The sequence below is a fragment of the Azolla caroliniana genome, unplaced genomic scaffold, assembly GCF_043228905.1.
Source record: "Azolla caroliniana isolate FFs.n. ecotype wild unplaced genomic scaffold, voAzoCaro1.0.p SCAF_6, whole genome shotgun sequence".
Lineage (NCBI taxonomy): Eukaryota > Viridiplantae > Streptophyta > Polypodiopsida > Salviniales > Salviniaceae > Azolla > Azolla caroliniana.
In genome coordinates, this window is record NW_028230441.1 from 9,264,072 (window position 1) to 9,286,248 (window position 22,177).

At 38.9% G+C, this 22,177-nt stretch overlaps 2 protein-coding genes across 3 annotated transcripts; one reads left to right on the forward strand and one right to left on the reverse strand.

Annotated features, from left to right (window-relative positions):
* Positions 1 to 7,145: 7,145 nt before the first annotated feature.
* Positions 7,146 to 11,916, forward strand: LOC147863016 (pentatricopeptide repeat-containing protein At2g39620-like). 2 transcript variants are annotated; one of them, XM_087321147.1, is made up of 2 exons: positions 7,146 to 9,255; positions 9,358 to 11,916. In XM_087321147.1, the coding sequence occupies exons 1-2, from the start codon at positions 7,239 to 7,241 to the stop codon at positions 11,319 to 11,321; spliced, it is 3,981 nt and encodes a 1,326-aa protein (XP_087177273.1). In that variant the 5' UTR covers positions 7,146 to 7,238; the 3' UTR covers positions 11,322 to 11,916. The 2 variants fall into 2 exon arrangements, with proteins under 2 accessions (XP_087177273.1, XP_087177274.1); XM_087321148.1 differs by having other exon boundaries at positions 7,146 to 7,905; positions 8,209 to 11,916.
* A 794-nt stretch (positions 11,917 to 12,710) lies between these two features.
* LOC147863017 (26S proteasome regulatory subunit Rpn7) lies at positions 12,711 to 19,381 on the reverse strand. The gene is made up of 8 exons (XM_087321254.1): positions 19,201 to 19,381; positions 18,277 to 18,391; positions 14,631 to 14,721; positions 14,196 to 14,341; positions 13,895 to 14,114; positions 13,617 to 13,725; positions 13,368 to 13,536; positions 12,711 to 13,029 (listed from the first exon to the last, which is right to left on the reverse strand). Exons 1-8 carry the CDS (start codon positions 19,340 to 19,342, stop codon positions 12,855 to 12,857), a joined length of 1,167 nt encoding a protein of 388 aa, XP_087177380.1. The 5' UTR covers positions 19,343 to 19,381; the 3' UTR covers positions 12,711 to 12,854.
* Between the last annotated feature and the right edge of the window lie 2,796 nt (positions 19,382 to 22,177).

Here is a 22,177-nt window from a genome sequence, read left to right on the forward strand (position 1 = left end):
AATTAATACAAAACGCAACAACAAATAACATATATGGGAATGAGTGTAAGTAAATATAATAAGACTAAACCTGCATAAGTGATCGAGGTAGAAGCATGTAAGTTACACGATACTCTCGTGGATGTTCAAATCAAGAATAGCACATGTTTGCATAAAGCGGTTTGAAACGATGAATTATTGCAAAGATGACTAATTTGATGTTGGGTGTGCAAGGCATGTTGCCAAAATGAGCCGATCAAAAGAACTAGTGCAGAAATCTACGACTAGTTCATTAGAGCAAAGTTTCTCTTAGATTCTTTCTGATACCAATGGAGGTGCATAATATGGTCAACAAGTTGTCTTGAGAATCGAACTCAACTTCCCATAGGAATAGTGTTCACACTAGTCGGTGGACAACTTACTAGCCTGACATTTTTGTAATTAGTAGAAAGGGCATTTGCCCTAGACTAGTTGGTATTTAAACCAACCTTTTGTAACTTAGTTATTGTTGGATGTAATATACAGTTTCTTGTTTAGAGCTCTCTCTCTCTCTCTCTCTCTCTCTCTCTCTCTCTCTCTCTCTCTCTCGTGCACACACACACACACACACAGTCCTTCCGCTGCACAAAATCACCCTCAATTCTTTACATGGTATCAGAGAGCGTGGTAGGTTGATCCAAGCCCATCACCTTTGCATGTGTTGTGCTCAAGCTCGTAGAGAACCAACTGATCATTGTAGCAATGATTTCTGCACAACTTGCATCAAGAGTAGAAGAAGTTCGACAATGAACACCCAGATGGGAAGCGCTCTTCCCACCGAGAAGCTCGATAGAACAAACTTCGTATCTTGGGAGTACAAGATGCATCAGCAACTTGTCGGACAAGGTTAATGGAGCTATATCGAGGGAGCTCACGAAACGAAACGAAACCCAACACACGTTGACTACCTAGCGTGGGAGCAGGCCGTGAGCCGTGTGTTGTATTGCCTTGCATCATGCGTCCATGACCACATGCTCGGCTATATTCGAGAGTCTAAAACACTGAAAGAAGCTTGGGGAAATCTCAAGAAGATCTTTGCGGCCAATACGGCTGCACGAAAGCCAGCTTCGACAGGAACGAAACAACAGAGGCATATGTCGATCATTGGATATACCTTGAAGATCAAGGAATTGTGTGATGCCCTCGGATCGATCAATGTTATCATCGACGATGACGAAATGGTGCAAATATGCCTCGGCGGCTTAGCACCACGATTCGGCACGATCAGATCAGCCATTCTCGCAAGGGAGAACCCACCTTCCTTTTTTGACCTTCAATCAATATTATTGGTGGAAGAAAACCATGCTCGACAAAGGAGCAATGCATCGGATGGTCAGATGCTCTACTCACAATCGGACGATAGAAGAGGATTCAACCAAGGAAATAGAGGTCGATTTGGCCGAGGGCAACAGGGTCATTCGACCCGAGAACGCAACTCTCACCAGTGGCAAGATGACATGAACAATCCTAGAGAGTTCGGTAGAAGGGGGAACCACCCCGCCGGACCGAGCAATCGTAACAACTTGATCAAATGCGGGTATTGTGGAAAACACGAACATTATGAAAAGGAGTGCTGAAAAATGATACGAGATTCGGCTTCGACTAGCCGACAACTCACGAACTACGCTTCAAATTCTGACTACGACGATCGTGGCGGGATGTTCGTAATGAGGCATGAAGCACATTCGATGTCGGCACAGGCCCCGACTAGCACCTCTTCTTCAGATAGCATATGGTGTGTCGACTCGAGAGCATCCAATCACATGATGTCCCATGAAGATTGGTTCCGAGAATTACGAAAGCCCGATCGACCCGGCTATGTCGAAACCGGAGATGATACGACTCACCCAATTCGACATGTCGAAAATGTTCCATTCAGAAATGACGGTAAACAAACCTACCTCAAGAACTTCTTGCATGTCCCAACCATCACAAAAAGCCTAGTCTCGGTCGGCCAGATTGTCGAACAAGGTATGCAAGTATGATTCAATAATGAAGGGTGCTTCATCGAAAAGGACGAGCAAATCATAGTGCATGGTCGCTGAGAAGGCCGAATGTTCATCCTCGAATCAGAGGAGGTGAAATCGACTATGTTCGCAAAAGGCCTCAAAGTGGAAACAGACTTGAAACTGTGGCACAAGAGAATCGAACACATCAATCTCCAAAAGCTCTAGAACATGCAGTCAAAAGTAGTCGTAATCAAACTCCCGACATTTAATGAGAAAGAGATTACGAGCATATGTGAGGCGTGCCAATTCGGAAAACAACACCGACATCCATTCCCAAAAGGGAGGAATGTGAGTAAAGGGATCGTAGATGCAGTACATTTAGATGTGTGGGGACCAGCCCAGACCGCAACATTCGGAGGTTGTCACGACTATGTCACGTTCATCGACAACTTCTCCAGGCACACCTGGATCTACCCTATGCGGCAGAAGAGTGAAGTGTTTGAACACTTCCAAAAGTTCAAAAATGAAGTCGAAAAAGGCATGGGTCAGTACGTACGATGCCTTCGATCTTATGAAGGAAAGGAGTATTTCTCGGACGAATTTACGGCGTATCTCCGAAAGGAAGGAATTCGACGAGAATTCTCATGTCGACATACACCTCACCAAAATGGTGTAGCCAAACGGAAGAATCAGCACATAGTAGAGGTTGCATGGGCAATGATGAATGAGAAGAACTTGCCAAAATCATATTGGGCAGAAGCGCCGAACACATCCGTATATCTCATGAACATGTGTACAACCTTTGGGGTACACAATGTGACCCCTCATGAGAGGTTTAGGGTTTATCACATGTGCGTATTTTCAGCTCAATAGTCTATGTGCATATTCCCGACGAGACGCGACAAAAGCTCGACCTGAAGTCAGAGAAATGTATCCTCGTAGGGTACTCACTTGGACAAAAGGAGTACAAATGCTACAACCCATCTACCCGAAAAGCTCAAGTGAGTCGAGACATCATTTTCAATGAATCGACATCCTGGTACAATCCTGAGACGACTCTGATTTCTACTCCAATCGACTCAGAATTTGCCGAACAAGAGATACAAGAAGAAGATCAACTCAGACTCACATACGAAGACGACCCACAAATGACAAGGCTAAGTGGACCATTATCATTATGCCTTTATGATAAAGATAGCAATTTTCCGAGAGCCAGAAACATTTTCCGAAGCCGTGAAGGACCCGCGATGGGTCGATGCGATGAATGAAGAAATGCAGGCCTTGTGCAAAAACGAGACATGGGACCTTGTTCCCCATTCACCTCACAGGAAAGTGATAGGTAGTAGATGGATCTATAAGGTCAAATGCAACCCCGATGGCTCAGTAAATCACTTCAAAGCACGACTTGTCGCAAAAGGATACGCTCAAACACACGGAGTTGATTACGAGGAGACCTTTGCCCCGGTGGCAAAGATGACGATTGTTCAGACAATCATAGCTCTCGCAACTACAAAAGGGTGGCACCTCCACTAGATGGACGTAAAGAATGCCTTTCTACAAGATGAATTAGAAGAGGTGTACATGATACAACCACCTGGCATCAAATCACGTACTCACCCGAAAGTCGTGTGCCGACTCAAGAAGCCACTCTACGGCCTTAAGCAAGCACCGTGTGCTTGGCATTCAAAGATAACGCATTATCTTCATCAAATCGGTTTTCGAATGTCGAAATTCGACAACTCCCTCTACATCCGAAACGAGCCGAACAATCCGATTGTCATGATCCTGTACATGGATGATCTGGTCATCGGAGGAAAGGATCTTGTCGGGATCAATAAGGTCAAATCACCCCTATACGGCAGGTTCAAAATGAAAGACCTACACGAGCTCCACTACTTCCTCAATGTCGAAGTAATTCGGCCACCAGTCGGGATATTGATCTCTCAATGACACTATGTTCTCAACTTACTCTACAAGTTCAGAATGACCGAGTGCAAACCTGTGTCTACCCCTCTCGACCGAAATCTCAAACTCGATGTCGATTCGGGAACCGAAGACTACGAGCCGACTCAGTATCGTCAACTGATCAGTGGCCTCATCTACCTAACCATCACAGGACCCGACCTCAGCTATACGGTCGGCCTACTTAGCCAATTCATGCAGAATCTTCAAAATGTTCATCTCGATTGCGCTAAGAGGGTACGCACGTACGTCCGTGGGACGATGGATTTCGGCATCACATACAAGTCGGATACGATCATCCAGCTCGAAGGGTACACGGACGCAGACTAGGCTAGCTATAAGGCCGATAGACGATCGACTTCCGGATTCGTCTTCTCCCTCGATAGTGGAGCGATCTCCTGGAGAAACAAGAAGCACCCGACAGTCGCATTATCGAGCACGAAGGCCGAATACAGGGGCGCAACAGTCCCCGCGTGCGAAGCTATATGGCTCAAATGCATCTTGAAGGACCTGGGTGTTCCCATCACGAATCCAATTCGCCTCTTCTGTGACAACATGAGCAGCATCTATCTCGCTTGGAACCTAGTATTCCACACATGGACTAAACACATCGAAGTGCACTATCACTTTATTCGCGAATGCATTCAATCTGGTGATATCGATTTACAACATATCAGGACGAACCTTTAGGTTGTTGATATCTTTACGAAGGCCCGAGGTATCGACAAGTTGCGACAGCTTGCGATGAACCTTGGTCTCTCAATCACCGACCAGTCGCTCTTGAGGGGGAGTATAGTAGCAGCCGATGTCGAACAGTAACCAATAAATCGATCGATGCCGACTAGAGGAGTTGAAGTACGAACAAACAATCGAACAATTGAACATAGAAAATCGGACAATCGAAATCGTAAGCCGTGTCGGAAACCAAAATCGAAGCTGATTCAACCGAATCAAAGTATTTCGAAGACCAAACCAAAACAATCTTTTGACATCCGAAAGTTGTGTTCGAAGGGGCATGTTGAGAATCGAACTCAACTTCCCATAGGAATAGTGTTCACACTAGTCGGTGGACAACTTACAAGGACATTTTTGTAATTAGTAGAAATGGCATTTGCCCTAGACTAGTTGGTATTTAAACCAACCTTTTGTAACTTAGTTACTGTTGGATGTAATATACAATTTCTTGTTTAGATCTCTCACTTTGTCTCTCTCTCATTCTCTCTTGTGCACATACATGCACACACGGAGTCCTTCCGGTGCAAAGAATCACCCTCGATTCTTTACAAGTTGAAAATAGGAAGTGCATTGTTAGAAGATGATTGCTCTTCGATGATGCAAGATGCCTTGAGATCTAGCAAAAGTCGCTCATGTCCAACCAAACTTGCCTAGTCCAAATGGATCTCTAGCTTGACATCCATTTATCTTAATACTTCAAAATAAATGGATGTTAGAAATGTGTGTGTGAGCAATTGTCCTAAACAACTCTCAGGTTATCGAGTGCCCAAGAGTTTTTTTGGGGTTTCCAGAGTTCGAAATCATACACTAGAATCACTTCAATGGCTCGAGCAAAGATCAAGATCCATGTACAAGCATGTGGTTGAGGAATTTCGGCAATAAATGACATATCTGTGACAAAAGTGGTTCTATTTACTTTGGTGTCTCCGAAATTTGAAAGGTTAGATTATTATGGTTTTGTAGAATATGTGTGATCTTAGAAGCTTTTCCTGACTGAACTTTTGTGGCATTTTAAGTTTCATGGTGGTTGAAAAATTGTGGCTTTGAACTTTTGTTGCTCAAATTTTAAATGTGGATGAAATCTGAAACAGAATGGTGTTTGGAATGATCATTGACTTTTTGTTTTCCAAATTCCATTCAGTGATGGGTTGCGCTAGTTTTAACTTTCATGGTGTATGAACTTTGAAGTTTTTTGAAGTTTTTGAGCTTAGCACAAAAATTTCAGCCAAATTACTCAAGGTTACTCAAATAAGTTGGGTTACCCTTGACAAAGTCGGTTTACTTGGGTTACCCAAAAGAGTCGGGTTATGAGTGACAATAGAAGAGAACATAGTGGGGTTATTGGTGACAGAGGTTAGTCAGAGCCAGGTTACTAGCAAGTCACGCGTTTTCATTTTTGGAAAAAGATCAGACGGTGCAAATTGCACGTGCCCGCCCTTGAAAACGCATCTTGCACCATCCGTGGTGGCCATGATTCCCTCACTCAACTCACCAGGCCACTTCATGATTTGGGTGCAAATAGTGAGGAGCTCTCTCTTTATGATATAATTTGGCAGCAAACAGTGAACACATCCTCATATGTATACATAATACATATTGACCCATGAAGGATTAATCTCTCTCTCTCTCTCTCTCTCTCTCTCTCTCTCTCTCTCTCTCTCTTCGTAAATAATGGCTTTCATTACGAAAGAAAAAACACCACCATGACTAACTTACAACAAACTATAGAACCCCTTCTATCTAGGGATCTAAAGAAAACTACGACACCAAACTCAACGCCGCCACCCTACACACCAATTCAAATGGCGAATATGATGATATGTGACCTTGCAGAGTTCTCTCTCTTCCTAGTTGAGATTTTATGACTTCTCTAGCACTGTCAATTGCCACAAAAGAAGTCCTTTTAACTTTAGAACATATTTTCTCACCGCAACTTGCGAATAAAAAATGAAGGCATTCCGCATATTCCAATTGAACCATAGCCCCCAATACCTCAAGAACTCAAAAATAATTTGAAAATGAGGCATCGGTTCATTGTTCTCCATATGTGCAAAAACCCAACTGAAGGAAGATAGACTTACTCCTGTTAGAGACATCCATACTAAACTGATACACCTCCAAACCATCCTTGCCATCAAGCATGAAATAAATCGATGTCTACTATGTTCCAATTCCACCGAACAAAAGAAACACAATCCTTTAGTAATGTTTCTTCTTTTTAATGCATCCCCTAATGGTAAAGCTCCAACCATAACTCTCCAAATAAATACCTTGGCTCGTAGCATCAATCGAGAACACCAACCTGCCTTGATCACATGAAACCACCAAGTAATGGGCTTATGAAAACCCCATATCTTTATAACCCTTTCTTCCAACCACTTATGTTTGTCAATCATCTCTCTCTCTCTCTCTCTCTCTCTCTCTCTCTCTCTCTCTCTCTCACATGCATGAGAGACAGTGAATGTTTGACTGTCAAGAAACGGCAACCCTGTTTCCCACCGTTTCCTTCCTTCCATCCATTCTTCTTCTTCCTACTCTTTCTTTCTTCCTTCCTTTCTTCTTCTTCTTCTTCATATGACCTTCAATCCTACATTCTCTTCTTCCCCCTCCTCCTGCAACGCCCTTATCAGACACTATGCTCGATCAGGAAACGTCAAGAAAGCCCTCCTCCTCTTCGATCAGTTTCTCTGCAAAAAGCCATTCTTCCCAGATAAGTTCACCTTCGTTAACATTCTCTCTGTTTGCTGTAAACAGAAACTTATAAAGCTAGGAAAATGTATACACGCTATAGCTGTGATCATGAACCTTGAGTCTGACATAATGCTAACAACGTCTATAGTTAATATGTATGGAAAATGTGGTCACCTTGAAGATGCTCAAAAGCCTTTTGAAGATTTAAATATAAAAGATTTGATTTCATGGAATGCTATGATAGCAACATATGCAAAGTATGGATATGAAACTCAATGCTTTCAATTGTTTCATGAAATGCATCAGAATTGCCTGTTTGCTGACAAATTCACGTTTGTCAGCATGCTTTCCGCATGTGGAAATGTGGATAATTTGAGACATGGCCAGTATATGCATGTGATTCTTAGTCATGTTTGTCATGAAGAGGAGGTTATAATAGGTACTGCGTTACTTGATATGTATAGTAAATGTTGCAGCATTGAGGATGCTAAAAAGGTATTTGACTTAATGAATAATCGAGATATAACTTCATGGAATGCCATGATCTCGGGTTACTCTCACTCTTGTTGTACACAAGATGCCTTCTATCTTTTCTATGAAATGATGTTGAAAGGAATAGTTCCAAATAAGGTGACTTTTGTTTGTCTTGTTGATGTATGCAGCATCTCAAAATCTTTACTTCAGGCTTGGGAAATTCATTCACATCTCATAGAAGAAGGTTTTGAGATGGATGTTGTTCTTGGAAGTTCTCTTGTCAATATGTACTGCAAATGTTATAGTCTGAATGATGCTCATAGAACATTTGACATCTTACCTGAACACAACTTGATCTCCTGGAATTCCATAATTGCAGGATGTGTGGCTAATCAGCATGAAGAAGAAGCTTTCAAGATCTTTGGTGCCATGAGAAGTGAAGGTATTATTAATCCAGATAGTGTCACCTATACTACACTTCTTGAAGCTTGTGCTAAGCTTGAAACTTTCTGTGAGGGTGAGCAAATCTTCAATTTAGCATTACAAAATGGGCTAGGGATTGATAGCTCAGTGGCAGCGTCTGCTATTAAACTCTATGGAAAGTGTGGCAAATTGGAGAAATCATTTACTGTATTTGAAAAGATTCCTCGAAAGAGTACAGAGGTATGGAATGCAATGCTTGCAGTATACGCTCAACATGGTCTTCTTAAAGAGTCATGTGAACTCTTTCACGTAATGTATACATCAGGAGAACACCCGAACAATTTCAGCTTTATTGATGTGCTAACTGCCTGTGGGAGACAAAGATGTGTTCGAGAAGGCAAATGGATACATCTTAACACTGTGTTGCATGCCTTTGATAAAGATATTTTTGTTTTAAATGCACTTATTGACATGTATGGAAAATGCTGCAGCTTAGAAGATGCTTGTGCTTTGTTTGATGGAATGTTAAAAAGAAATTCAGTGACATGGACTATCATGCTTTCAGCATATATCCATTCTGGGCATGAGACAGATGCAATTCAACTTTTCCGCCTAATGAAGAAAAAAAACGTTTACCTAGATATTGTAACTTTTGTACATATTCTTGATGCGTGCACAAACCTTGAAGTCCTATCTGAAGGCCAGAATATTCATACAGGCATCATGTTTAGGGGATTTGACTCAGATATTTTTCTCGTTAATGCACTTATCAATATGTATGCCAAATGTAGGATTTTTGATGATTCGACATGGGTATTTGAAAATATGCATTATCGAGATATAGTCTCGTGGAACACCATTATCTCAGCGTATGCTCAACAAAGCAAACTAGTAGAAATATTAAAATGTTTTAATCAGATGACATTGGAGAAAATAATCCCAGATGAGTTCACGTATGTGAGCATGCTTGGAGCATGTGCTAGCCCAGAAAATTTCAGCGAAGGTAAGCTGATTCATGATTATGTTATTTCCAGTAGTTTAGAATTGAGTCAAGCTGTGGTTTCTAACCTTATAAATATGTATGGAAAATGTGGGAGTCTGAAAGAGGCTGAGATGTTGTTTAATGAAATGCTTGAACGAAATGGAGTATCTTGGAATGCCATGATTCAAGCATATACTGATCAAGGCAAAAACCTTGAAGCACTTAAGCTATTTGAACAGATGCAGGTTGAAGGAAATATTCTGGATGGGTATTTGTCTCTGTGCATTCTTGATGCTTGTGCATCGATGAGTATGCTTGCCCATGCCAAGAAACTTCATACATGCATTAACAGTGCTGGATTAACAACAGATACTATAGTCTCCACTGCTCTCATTAGCATGTATGGTAGATGTTGCAGCTTGGTAGATGCTTCTGCAGTATTTGATACGATATATGAAAATGACACAGTTTCTTGGAATACAATGATTGGGGTGATTTTGCAGAGTGGGAATTATCATCAGGTCCTTCAACTCTTTCAGCAGATGCTAGGGACATCAGTCATGCCTAATAATGGAACTGTTGTGACTGTTCTGCAAATGGTTGGAAGATACATGAGATTATCAGATGGTAAGCAAATGCATGCACGTCTTGTTCATAGTGACTTGTTGATTAACTCAGTAGTTTGCAATTCACTTCTTAGTATGTATGCCGGTTGCAGAAGTACTGTAGATGCAGAAACGGTATTTGATCAAATGACAAATCGAGACGTGGTCTCATGGAATACGATTATCAAAATGCATATCCGTTCAGGATATGACTTGCAAGCTATCCAAATGTGGTCACAAATGAAAACAGAAGGATTTCTCCCAGACAATGTAACATATATTAGTATTCTGGAGGCATGTGGCAATCTTGGTGCCATTGTGCTGGGAAATTATATCAGTAGCTGTATTATACTGAGTAAATTATTAGATAAAACTGTGTATAATGCTGTTGTCAATATGTATATAAAATGTGGTTATTTAGAAGATGCATGGAAAATTTTCCATTACATGCCTGAGACGAATGCAGCATCGTGGAATGCCATTATCTCAGGGAACTATCGGCAAGGGAATGCAATGAAAGCTTTTGAAGTTTTTGATCAAATGCTTGCTAAAACAAACCCAGATAGTGTTACTTTTGCAATAATGTTTTCGATGTGCACTGATCAGGAAGCTTTGATAAAAGGACGCATTCTACACAGTTTCCTTGTAAATGTGTTGTCGGAACAGGAGGTTTTGGTTGGAAATTCTCTTATAAACATGTACGGCAAGATTGGTTCGCTAAGAGATGCACAGCATATATTTGAAACTATGGAGGACAAAAATGTTGTAACGTGGAATAGCATGATCAAAGTTTCTACCGTTTATGAGCAGGACCATGATATTCTTTTACTGTTTGACGGGATGTGGAGAGCTGGAATTCTTTTTAATGAATTAACATTTGTTATCATGCTTGGTTTTTACACTAGTTTTGGAGCAGGAATAAGTGGCAGTCTCTTGCATGCACTTATCATTGAGTCTGGAGTTGAATTAGATGGCATTGTAACAACAGCATTATTGAATATGTATGGTAAATGTGGCATCCTTGAGGATGCATTTAACATTTTCAAGAACATTTCGAAGAAAGATGTAGTTACATGGACTGCCATAATATCAATATATAGTTGCTCCGGACATGTTAGAGAGGCACTGTTACTCTTTATGCAAATGCAACACAATGGATTGGTTCTGGATGAAGTTACTCTTACAAGTATTCTATCTGCATGTAGTCATGGTGGATTTCTAGAAGAGGGGCAGTATTATATCTTTCAGACATTTAAGGATCAGAAGAGTATTGCAATTCCAGAGCACTTGGATTGCGTGCTGGACTTACTTGCAAGGATAGGGAAACTGGAAGAGGCTGAATTAATGATTAATTATATACCATTTCAACCAACCATTATAACATGGACATCATTGCTTGTCGCCTGCCAAACTGCTGGTGTTGCTGAAAGAGCGAATATTGCAGTATATCACATGAGTGAGCTGGATGTAAGAGCATCTTGATACTTTTCAAAGATTGCCATTGTTTATGAAAGCTGAGAACAGACCCACCTTGTGGCACTTGAACTAGAAGGGGTATCCTGTTGAGCTCCATGTCTCCTGATTCAAAAGTTAGGAGTCATACTAACGTAGTGGTTGCAGTCAATTTTGCCTGAATTATGTATGATGTGGGATCTCATTGTTTGATCGATGTCATCCTCAATTCAGTTATAATTTGCTGAAGTTAACGAAGTTAACTTCAGATAGCGAACTAGCACTATATATTGGTTAAGTTTGACCATTTTTTAATCACGGTGTATCATGAGTTACCATTTCTTGACAAGACCCACCCATCTTAGAAGTGCCCATGTCATGTGGAAGAACATAGCAAGACAGTTCTTCTATTTGTCTCTTCATAAGTGACCTTTAATCACAACACTCAGATGTTTTTAACATCTTCAGATATATTCCCAAATACCTGATGTCACTAGTCACTCACAATAATCTTTACTACCAATAATCTGTATCATGGGCTCTAGTTAATACTCATAATCAAAGGTATTATAAGTTATTGATATTAATACTAATGGGCTATTAACACCTACAAAATGAAGACTAATTGTTGCCTCAATATGAATAACAAAAAATATTGACAGTTATCTAAGTACCATTAATATTGACAGATCCATCAAAGAATAATCGGTTTTGAGAGTTTATCAGGGCCCACGATCACATTCAACAGTATTCAACATAAATCCAATTATTGGCATTAAACTGGTGTTTTGATCCTTCAGAAAAATGTAATTTTAGTGAGTACTTCATTTTCAGTAGAGCAAGGCGTGACCTAAAGGCTTGGGCCATACCTAAAACTATTTTTTAAACTGTCTCAAACAGTGTATATACAAACAAAGCGCTAATATTCCTTGCATTATGCTCGAGCACATAAATACTAACTCGAAAAATCACAAAAACAACCTGAACATAATCACTAAACAAGTCTCCATACAGTATTGAACTGCCCTCAGAACTACTGGTAACGTTGAGCACAAACATGCACAACAACCACAGGACTCGCCAGAAATGCTGAATCACTTGATTTGATGTAACAGTCATTTCATTGTCCATGACACAATATTCTTCAAAAATCAGTTCCAGGATTCCACCAAATTCACAAACATTTGTACATCTCTCGATTAAACCAGGAATAAAGCAATGCATAGACCATTATGTACTGGCATCAATCCCCTAAACCGGCAAAAATGAAATTGAAAAAACTTGCCACTCATTTAATTCTGACAATACTCAACCACCAGAAATCTCCCTATGCCTGTCGGGTAACAAGAGTATGACAACTTCCAATCTTTACTAACATTGGAAGAAGTTCAAATTATTTTTTTTCACAATACTCGAGCACTAAATATGCGATCACCTTCAATTAAAAAGAACAAGATAATTTGAGAGCTAGAGGCAATGGCACCCAATAAATTTGAATTCTTCAATCCATAGCATGAAAAATTGTTCTAAAAAACATGCATTGCATGCTACATGATAAAACACTTATAAGTCAATAACCCGAGAAAGGTTTTGAATCCTATTTAGTAGAAAATCGCCTTGTTTGATGGTAGCTTGGTATAAAGCATTCTTTGCATCAGGACGGTTTGTCTCCAACACACCTGCTACCTTATCGATCTTGCAATGCAGCCTACCAGAAGCAATGAAACGAGACAGCTCCCTAAATACATTGAACACAGAAACATTCCATCAGTTCCACAACTGAAACCTTCCTAACCATAGAAAATGGCATTAAATAAGAAAATGACCAAGGAGAATTGCACATGTTCATATTTCTTATGAGGCTCACAATCCTAAATGATCATTGATTTTAGATTTACAAAGTTGGGAGGACAGTACAAATCAAAAGAATCCTTTAAACTAGTGTTGGCACATCAGATGGGAAAGCGTTTCCATCTTTATGGATTCACAGCTTTCCTTTTGGAACTTGTTTACAAATAGCATATGGAAGGAAAAAAACTGCTCATTTTCAAAGAAAATTCCAATAATAAACTTTACCTATCAATGAAGTCTACACTGACTCCAAAAGCTTTTGCCATAGCTTCCATTGTGACACTTTTATAGGACTCCAGAAACTGAGAATATGCTACAGTTCGGACTTCCCTCATATAGTATCGAAAGTGAGGAAGAAGATATCGATCAAGCCGAATCTGATCGATCAACCCATCTACATGTTAAAAAGAAAAAATGTCATGTTTGGCTTGATCATTCGATTTGATAAAACAACCACAAATGTGTTACTATTACCAAATGCTATGAAAAATGATTTATACTGGCAGCCATAGAGTGCATTCAGAAATTCAGTTAAATGAGGTATCTTCCCAATTATTGTCAAAATCTCTGGCGCATCAACAACCTGTTACCATACCCATGAAAAATGTCATAGTGGGAACCGTAAGGTGCATTCAGAAATTCTGTAAATGAGATATCTTTCCATTTTTGTCAATATCTCTGGTTCATCAATGAAGGAATAGCCGTTATGGTTTGATTAAACTATAAATAAACAAAAAAAAACAAATTCCTACTTTCTGCTTCAGTGAAACCCTATCCAACGAAATGATGCTTGTCAGAACTGTATAGAAAATAAAGGTATCATATGGAAACAGTTCATAGGTGGTAAATGTCGATATTGAATCCAGGAAAAGCTCTGCTGCCTTCTTGAAGTTTCTGGTTGCCATACAGTATAGGCCTTCATAAACCTTAAGGCGATTCTTCCTCTCCCAGTCACCACCTGCCTCAAATAAGCTGCAAAGATAGAATCCTTCAAGTAAATATCAATTATGATAGAAGATAAAAGGAAGAACAAAAACATTGGATTGGGCATACATTTTGGCTTTTTCTATACTTGTTGCTACCAGCTTGTAATCCATTGAAAAGAAACCAATTCTCAGTGTATGGAATACAAGATCCATTTTCTGCCCAACTGCAACAGTCTTTCCTTCTGTTAGTTTAAGCTGCTCAAGAGCTTTCTCCTGCAATTGAAAATTTGCATTTTAAGACTACCAGAAATAAAATGACATGAAGACTCAATGACGACACACAACTTGCACTGAAACTAAAACAGTTTAAAATTAATAAAATTCTGATTAACCAATACTCCCACTAAAACAGTTTAAAATTAATAAAATTCTGATTAACCAATACTCCTATGTACATAACTTTATTCCTTCAGATGCACAAAAGTCCATAGTACCAATTCCAATTTGTAATTACATTATTTCTACATGTACAAAACCAAAAATGTACAAATGGTCATTTTACCTTATCACCAATCTGTATGAAGTAAAGCGCTTTAGCTAGATATGCTTCTCGCACCTCGCTCTCTCCTAAATTTTCTTCAGCGTCTTTTATCCTGTCCCCATCAAGAAAAATGACAAGCATTTGTGACAAACTAGAATTTATCGCAAAACAAAGCTTGTGAAGCTAAAAAACACAGGAAACAAACAGTGCATGTATCATGTATCAACACACGAATTGAAATTTTTCAACACTGAGCGTAAAGTTCATTAGAAAGTAAAAGAAACCTGGTTAGCATGGCAATATAATTTACAATAGTAACCAGAGCAAACTCCAATAGACTACCGTGGTACCATTTCTTAACTTCCCTACATCTGACATAATTTACACATTGTATTGGCTGCGCAAGCTCCTAAATATGGGGTTCATACACGATCCTTTAAGACATACTTTCTTAACAGATAATATCCCTTGACAGTCCAGATAGCAGTCTTCAGAAAAGAGTTTTGAGCATTGCTGCTTATAACAGTATACTGCTTAAATTCTATAGTGTCTAAGAGCCTGGGATTGGATCAAGTTTAGACAGCCCATTGAAGATGGATCAGCAACGGGCCCTAGATCCATGGTCCAGAACCATGTTTCTTTATCCAACGAGCAACCATTTCTATTTCCATTACATATAGGGGGCAGGGAATGGCGAAGATAGATTCTCCATGATATATCATGCACCTTTCACAGGAACCATGGGACCTCTTGGTCTGGCATTCCTAACAAGCCTCTAAAGCCAATCTGTTAACTACTTCAACTTTGATCACAACCTGCTTCAGATTGTGGTTTCTATATTGCAGGTTAAATTCTCAGAGCACCATTTGATCTTCATCTTTGTATATGGGGTTTCTGGCTTTTCACTTGCTTTTTAAGCATAGCTTCCAGCCATTCAGGAGCAAAGAAACAAAGAAATTTCCATTTCCCGCCCTAAACTCCAAAAATCCATACAAACAGTAACTCAACAAAAATATGTTTCCGATCATTTCATTTCTATGTAAGAAACATCATTTCATAATTTATAAATCGTTCTTCCTTCTCTTACTCTACAAGCAAGACAGTTTTTTCTTAGAATTTATACTGCTGTAATTCACAGATGGGAGTTGTCTATGATGCTATTACTTTTGTGTGTAATTGTGCTAATATGTGTAGTTAAGTTTTGTTTATAAATTTCAAAATTGGCGCTTGTGTGTTTGTTTCTTAATCATAGAATAATTCAAACTTTATCAATGACTGCAGAGAGATGTAGGAAGGGCAAGGGGATCAAATAAGGTTCATATACAAACTTTTCCAGGACACTAACAATTCCTCTTTCAAGAAGAACACAAGAAGCAAAATAATATTGAAAAGACATTTAAAGTTAAAATAATAGAACTTTTTTTCTGAAAATGTTTCCAGAAACCATATTTTGAACCCACACTTTAAAAACTCTTGTAATAAAGAAGCTAAAGATGAGTAGTCAAAACACAGGTGAACAAAAGAATGAGGTTCTATGGGAACCACAATTCTGATTCCAAGAACACAGGCCAAATATTAGGCTGTTTCCTATCTGTATATGATAAACCTTCTCTTGATCATTCAGATATGAGACCTATCACGACACAAGATAAATTTTCTCTTCAATTGTGTAAATAAAGACAGAAGAGATCATCCTGAGAGAGATGAGGCACTACCAGAATATGCAAGAGCAATGATACTTTGCAAGCGAAAATGTGGGTTGAGTAAGAAGTGAACTTGGGCTTCTCATATATCTAGATTGTCCGCCAAATTTCTGCGAGGATACTAAACATTGACATGTGCTCTTCTCACTCAGATTTCTCACATCAGTCTTTTCCAGTATATCTTTGGTTTTTTTGTATTCTTTAAACAATTCTTCTGTGAGAGTTTTTTGTGGTGCTAGGGCTAAGCATGCAAGATTGTGGATTGGGAGTTACCTCGACTCACACTAATACCTCATCGATCAGAAGAACATTATCATGCAGTTGCAGTCCATCATGTTTGAGTGAACCAAGCAGGATTCATCCAATGTACATCCATAAATGGCAATTGCTAAATGAGTAGAATAAATTGTAATTGGCCCACACAATAATTGACGAGGTGGTAGCATACTCATAATTATAATCACCGTTTATGTTTGCATATATTGCATGCATGCTGTTAGTGTTGGGTCTAGGTCTGAATTCACAAAAAAAGATAAGCCCAAAAGTCGGCTGTCTTCTCAAGCTCCATTTTTAAAGGACACACTTACACTCATAACTGTTGCAAATTTCTTTGTTATTGGCTACCGAAGACTTCCATCAAAGATCTTAAGCCCAAATCATTTGCATTGAAATTATAGTTTTTATGCAGCATAGAAAATAGGGTCATCAACTGTTACATGTAGGGATTTTTCCACGCATATGAGCAATATTCGTACTTGCTCTTACGAGTTCATATACAAAGATTGCACATTCATGTCTAAAAGGAAATCTAAAGAGAAAAGATAGACTATCTTTCAAGAAACTTAAGATAGTTTAGGCCTCACAGTGTTAAAAGGTTAATGAAACGATTTCCAAAAAGCCATCCCTGAATTACTTGTTTGATATCAGTTGATCTCTTCGATAATCTTTCACATCTTAAAGATTATTATTTTTTCTTTGGATAAATAATATTTAAATTTCAATATTTAATGATGAGCAAATTTAGATGTTAAATTTAATGATTATTATTTTTTCTTTGGATAAGTACATTTCAATTTCAATATTTAATTATGAGCAAATTCCACGAACATAGAGTACTTCCACCATATAAAGACAGATATAACCAAGGGATGCACACATACAATAAGACTGCATGTCTATTGTTAGTATCTTGATCTTCCATATCAACAATGTCTATTGTTCGTATCTTGACCATCCATTTCAATGATGTTCACAACAAAACCCGAATACTGTAATTTGTATTGAAATATTCAAAAAACATTGGTACATATATACCCAGATTTGAGATGGTTTGTCTATAATTTGGCAAGTTGATCCTTCATAAACAAAGAAATCTAAATATACGGCAGTTGCATCCATTTTAAGTGCCCACACAGCTTGAATTTCATACATCATGAAGGACATTCTAAGATCTAGGCATGTGTGCACAATTAAAGCTCATCGTCTAAGGCAGTTGTAGAATTTCCAAACTCGAAACAAAGCTAGAATAGTTCAATATTTTAGAGAAACAAATTTCGGATACAATGCAGTTTGGCGCATTTACAAAGTTGAACAAAAAATTTTAAAGTTTAACAATAAGACAAACAAATCTAAATAACAGCCAATTGTAGCATTTCTGAGGACCAAAAAAAACCAAAATTGGAAAGCACATTTAGAGAGAAACTTTTGGGTCTAAGGCAGTTAGTTTGGTGCATTTTCAAGCTCTAAACAAAGCTAAAACTTCAATGAACAGTAGGAGGAAGAATATAAACTATCTAAGGCTGTTTGGTGCATTTACTAGGTCCAATGAAAGCCAAAAGACGTCACTGAGCATTGACAGTAAAAATTCATGGCATTGAGCCAGTGTGTCTCATTTTCAATGTCCACAGAAAACTTAAAAATCAGTGAGCATCAAGAGTGGAAAGGTTATATTTTAAAATTCTTACTTTTCATCGAGATTCTTGATCTTTTCTTCGATGTCTGAATGCATCTTGCTGAGCAATGCTTGATCAATATCCCAGCCGAGCTCATTGCATAGGCTTTGGTAAAGCTCTGCCATTCCTTTTAAACGTGAAAGAAAAAAAGAACGTGAATAAGGAGGCAGAAGAAATGTGTCTCACAAACGCTTCAGGATAATCATAGATACTGAAATTTATTGAGCAGAAAAAGAGAAAGACACTACAATGCACCAAAACCGGTTCAAAGAATCTTCAGAATGAAAGTAAAAAAAGTAAAGAAAGAAGACGAACCTGAGTGAGTTTCAAGAAAGCTTCAAGAAAATCATATCATCACATGCGTACGAGAAAGAAAAGTTTACGAGAAACAGAGAGACTGAGATCTCTGTTAAACCACGGGAGCTCTATAACACAAGCAACAGAACTGGTTCAACAAAAATTCAAAAGAGAAGAAGCGAGACGGGATGGAAAAATAGAGGACATGAGAAAAATGCAAGAATATAGCTTCGACAAACCCTTAGGAGAAGTACGCAAACTAATATATATATATATATATATATATATATATATATATTGTTTAACGTGATTCACGCACATCACTGAAAAGCACAGAGAGAGAGAGAGACTGAAGTGAAATCAAATAGATCGCTTAAGAACAGAAACAGAAAGAAAACGATCTTAACAGGAAGGAAGGACATAGAGAGTTAAAAAAGAAGAACAAGTGTAAATTAGGGAATGCTGAAGATGAAGAAGCCGAGGAAAACGAAGAGAAACACGTTTAGGCACAGGTGCACAAAGAAAAACTGGTTTCAGCCACAGAGAATGTGGAGAAAGAAACGAATCCAGGAATAGAAATACAGAGAAAGCTGAAGAACAAGAAGGAAGCGAAAAGGATTTGTTAGCTTGTTCTTTTACCATCATCACGAATGAATTTGAGGGCATATTCTTTGAGAGGGATTTTCTCGATGTCGGGGAAGTGAGGGGATCTGATGAGGTGAAGCTTCTCTGCGAGCACGAGCTTCAGGTCTTGGCTACCTTCGTGCTCCTCCATAGCCATCAATCACTCAGTAGTCTGCGTGTCTGTCTGTGTGTTGTGTGCGTGAGTGGTGAGGAGAAGGTAAGAGTAGTATGGTTAGTTTCTAAGGCACCTACAGAACAGACAGAACAGAAGAGAAAGAAAGAGAAGAGAAAAGAGAAAGATGTGAAATGTATGTATGTATGTGGGGGGGTATTCTCATAATTTGTTTCTTTCCTGGATTTTCACAAATTATGAGAATACCCCTCTCTCTCCCACCATGTGGCATCCATTTATTAGTCAAAATGCAGGCATGGGGAGGATGCAACCATGTTTCTTGACATTCCTAGGATTTCCGGCTCACACAAGGACAAGTTAAGGGTCTAAAATGTATACATATAAACATGTATCTAAAAATGAGAGAGAGAGAATGCTTGCCCAACGGAGACTAGGAGGTCATGGGTTCAACCCCCTACATTCCACAGTGGCATCTAGTGAATTAAGAGATATGTATAAAGTATATAATAGAGAGGTGAGGAAATTGGGTTTTGAACCCACAATGCAATGCTTGTAGTGCATCAACTTACCACTAGGGTAAGCTAATTACAATATTAGTAATAAGTGAAAAACAAAGAGAACACATTAGCCCGATGTAGCAATGATGGCACTGTCGGGCCATCCTGGACTTGAACTAGAGACCTCGTCCGTAAGGTGAATAATCGTACCTACTTCGTGACTTATTATTGTTTGATAGTATGTCGGATATTCTATCTCAAGTTCATAACATGTAAATGGTTGAGTGTAGGGTTTCTTCTAGCACAAAGCACGAGAGGAGAAGGTAATCCTCGACTTGTTAATGTGCACCATAAAAATAAACGCCAAGAGGGTAGGTAGATGTTCAGAGTCTTGTGTGTCTAGTAGCCCACCCCCCACACATGATATGTTTATGTATAATAACATCAATGTGCATACCTCATATTGAATCGAGGCCATGGCTAGTAATTAGTCGTGAGTCCAACAACAGTATGGGATTCCTTGATCGTCACACGTAGTAGAATGCACAAGTTTTTTAGTTTGGTGATTCTCATTTCCCATCCACATGTTACATGACCCATCATCATTGGTTTGGTTGTATTCCCGACCATATGCGTGCTCGTTTTTGTGAGATAACATGGTATGAAGAGTTATCTATCTACACGGGTCCTTTTTTATAATGTGGTACTGGTATCCCTATTTTGTCCCAAATGGGACACAATCCCAAAACTGATTGGAACTCACAAGGGGATCCAATCTTCGTGGTATGTCCCAAGAAACTACCCAACGACTAACCCCAACGACCATCTTTGGCCTTGTATAACGAGGAGTCGTTCCTCATTTATTGTCATTATTGATTTCCCAATTCACTTTGCATTGCTAAAGGAGTGTGGAGCGCTCTCTCTTTCTCTTTAGCTATTTTGGGAGTTGTCCCGACTCGTCCCAACTCCAGGTTTTGGTTTTGTCCCATCTTTGGGATAACTATAATGAGTTCTAACCTTAATATTGGTGCATTTTTGTCCCATGTTGTTTCCATTCCACGTGTTTCTTGTGTGATGTTTTTTTCCCATAAAAGACATCCTTTCATTAGTGTAACAATTTACAAGGTTTTCATTCCTATGTGGTCAACATAGAAAACAACCATTTTAGTGGTTAGAAGTGCCAGAAAGGAGTGTCATTCTTGAAGGTCATAGGTGGAGTAGTTGTCCACAAAGTAAGAATTTGATGGGGTTCAACAACTTTATCATCAAAATCTCCAACAATACAATCCCATTGACCCTTCAGAAGTATCAATCATGTCCAACCAAATACTTTTTACCCATTTAGTTTGTGAGGCTCTAACTTGATGAAAAACAAGAGAGCACCAAGCCTTCTTTCTAGATGTAATATGTAGTAGTACAACTCAGTATCTCCCATAATGGTTGGATCTCCTTCCTTATCCCTAAAAATTGCATAGACATTGATGGAAGCGCACAAGCACTTCTAGATTTGGTGTAAAAACCATGGTCCATTGTTTCAATTTCGTAATGGAAAGTAGATCGGACAGTGACATCCAAACCACCATGCCCCATGTGAATACCAATGGGGAAAAGTAGTTAGCAAATATTCTAAGGAGGTGTAGGTGTTGCCATACCAATTGAGACTCAATGCAAATCCCATAAGACAATGTTTCTAAGTTTCAGCTTGTAAATGATAGTGAGCACAACTAGAGGATATGCCCATCTTATGCAAACATGTGTACAAATAACCACTATACATGCAATATTTGTTGTGTATGTTTTCTTGCCCATAGGTTAACCCATAACTTAGCTAGAAACTTTGGAGCAATATTCAGTTAACTCCAATATTCTATCTAAGAGCACATGTCTTCCCAACTATACATAATATTGGAAAAAATTAAAGTTGTTATTAGTAAATGGATATGTCCACTGATAATCAACTAGGTCCCAATCTAATCTAAACAAAGGTTGTTTAGCCAACACCCACCAACTTCCAATGTGACCTTATATCATCTACCGATTACCCTTATCTCGTGTCCAATAGCATAAGGATAATTTATTGCCATGTCTTGCGACTGAGACAATTGTTTTGTGTTATTCACCTAAAAAAAATAGAAGGTCATATCCTCGAAATACCCATTTACAATCAAGAGTATTTCCAATCTTGAAAAAACACCTACCCATTTATGGTAAGAGCTATTGGGTGGTATGGTGATGCTACTCATAACTTCCTGAATTCGATGATACATGATTTGTCTTCCATGCATCCTAGCTAGTACTTGTTTTTGCTTTCCCAAGAGCATGATAAAAAAAACTTGCCAGGTCTTAACCGAGTTAGCAAGAT

Coding starts and splice junctions, on each gene's coding strand:
- LOC147863017 (XM_087321254.1), bottom strand. CDS start 19,342: ATGGCTATGGAGGAGCACGAAGGTAGCCAAGACCTGAAGCTCGTGCTC. Junction 14,722..18,276: donor ATCAAGAATCTCGATGAAAA/GTAAGAATTTTA, acceptor TGATGGGGACAG/GATAAAAGACGCTGAAGAAA. Junction 13,030..13,367: donor AGTGTAGACTTCATTGATAG/GTAAAGTTTATT, acceptor CAATGTATTTAG/GGAGCTGTCTCGTTTCATTG.
- LOC147863016 (XM_087321147.1), top strand. CDS start 7,239: ATGACCTTCAATCCTACATTCTCTTCTTCCCCCTCCTCCTGCAACGCC. Junction 9,256..9,357: donor CCCAGAAAATTTCAGCGAAG/GTAAGCTGATTC, acceptor GGAGTCTGAAAG/AGGCTGAGATGTTGTTTAAT.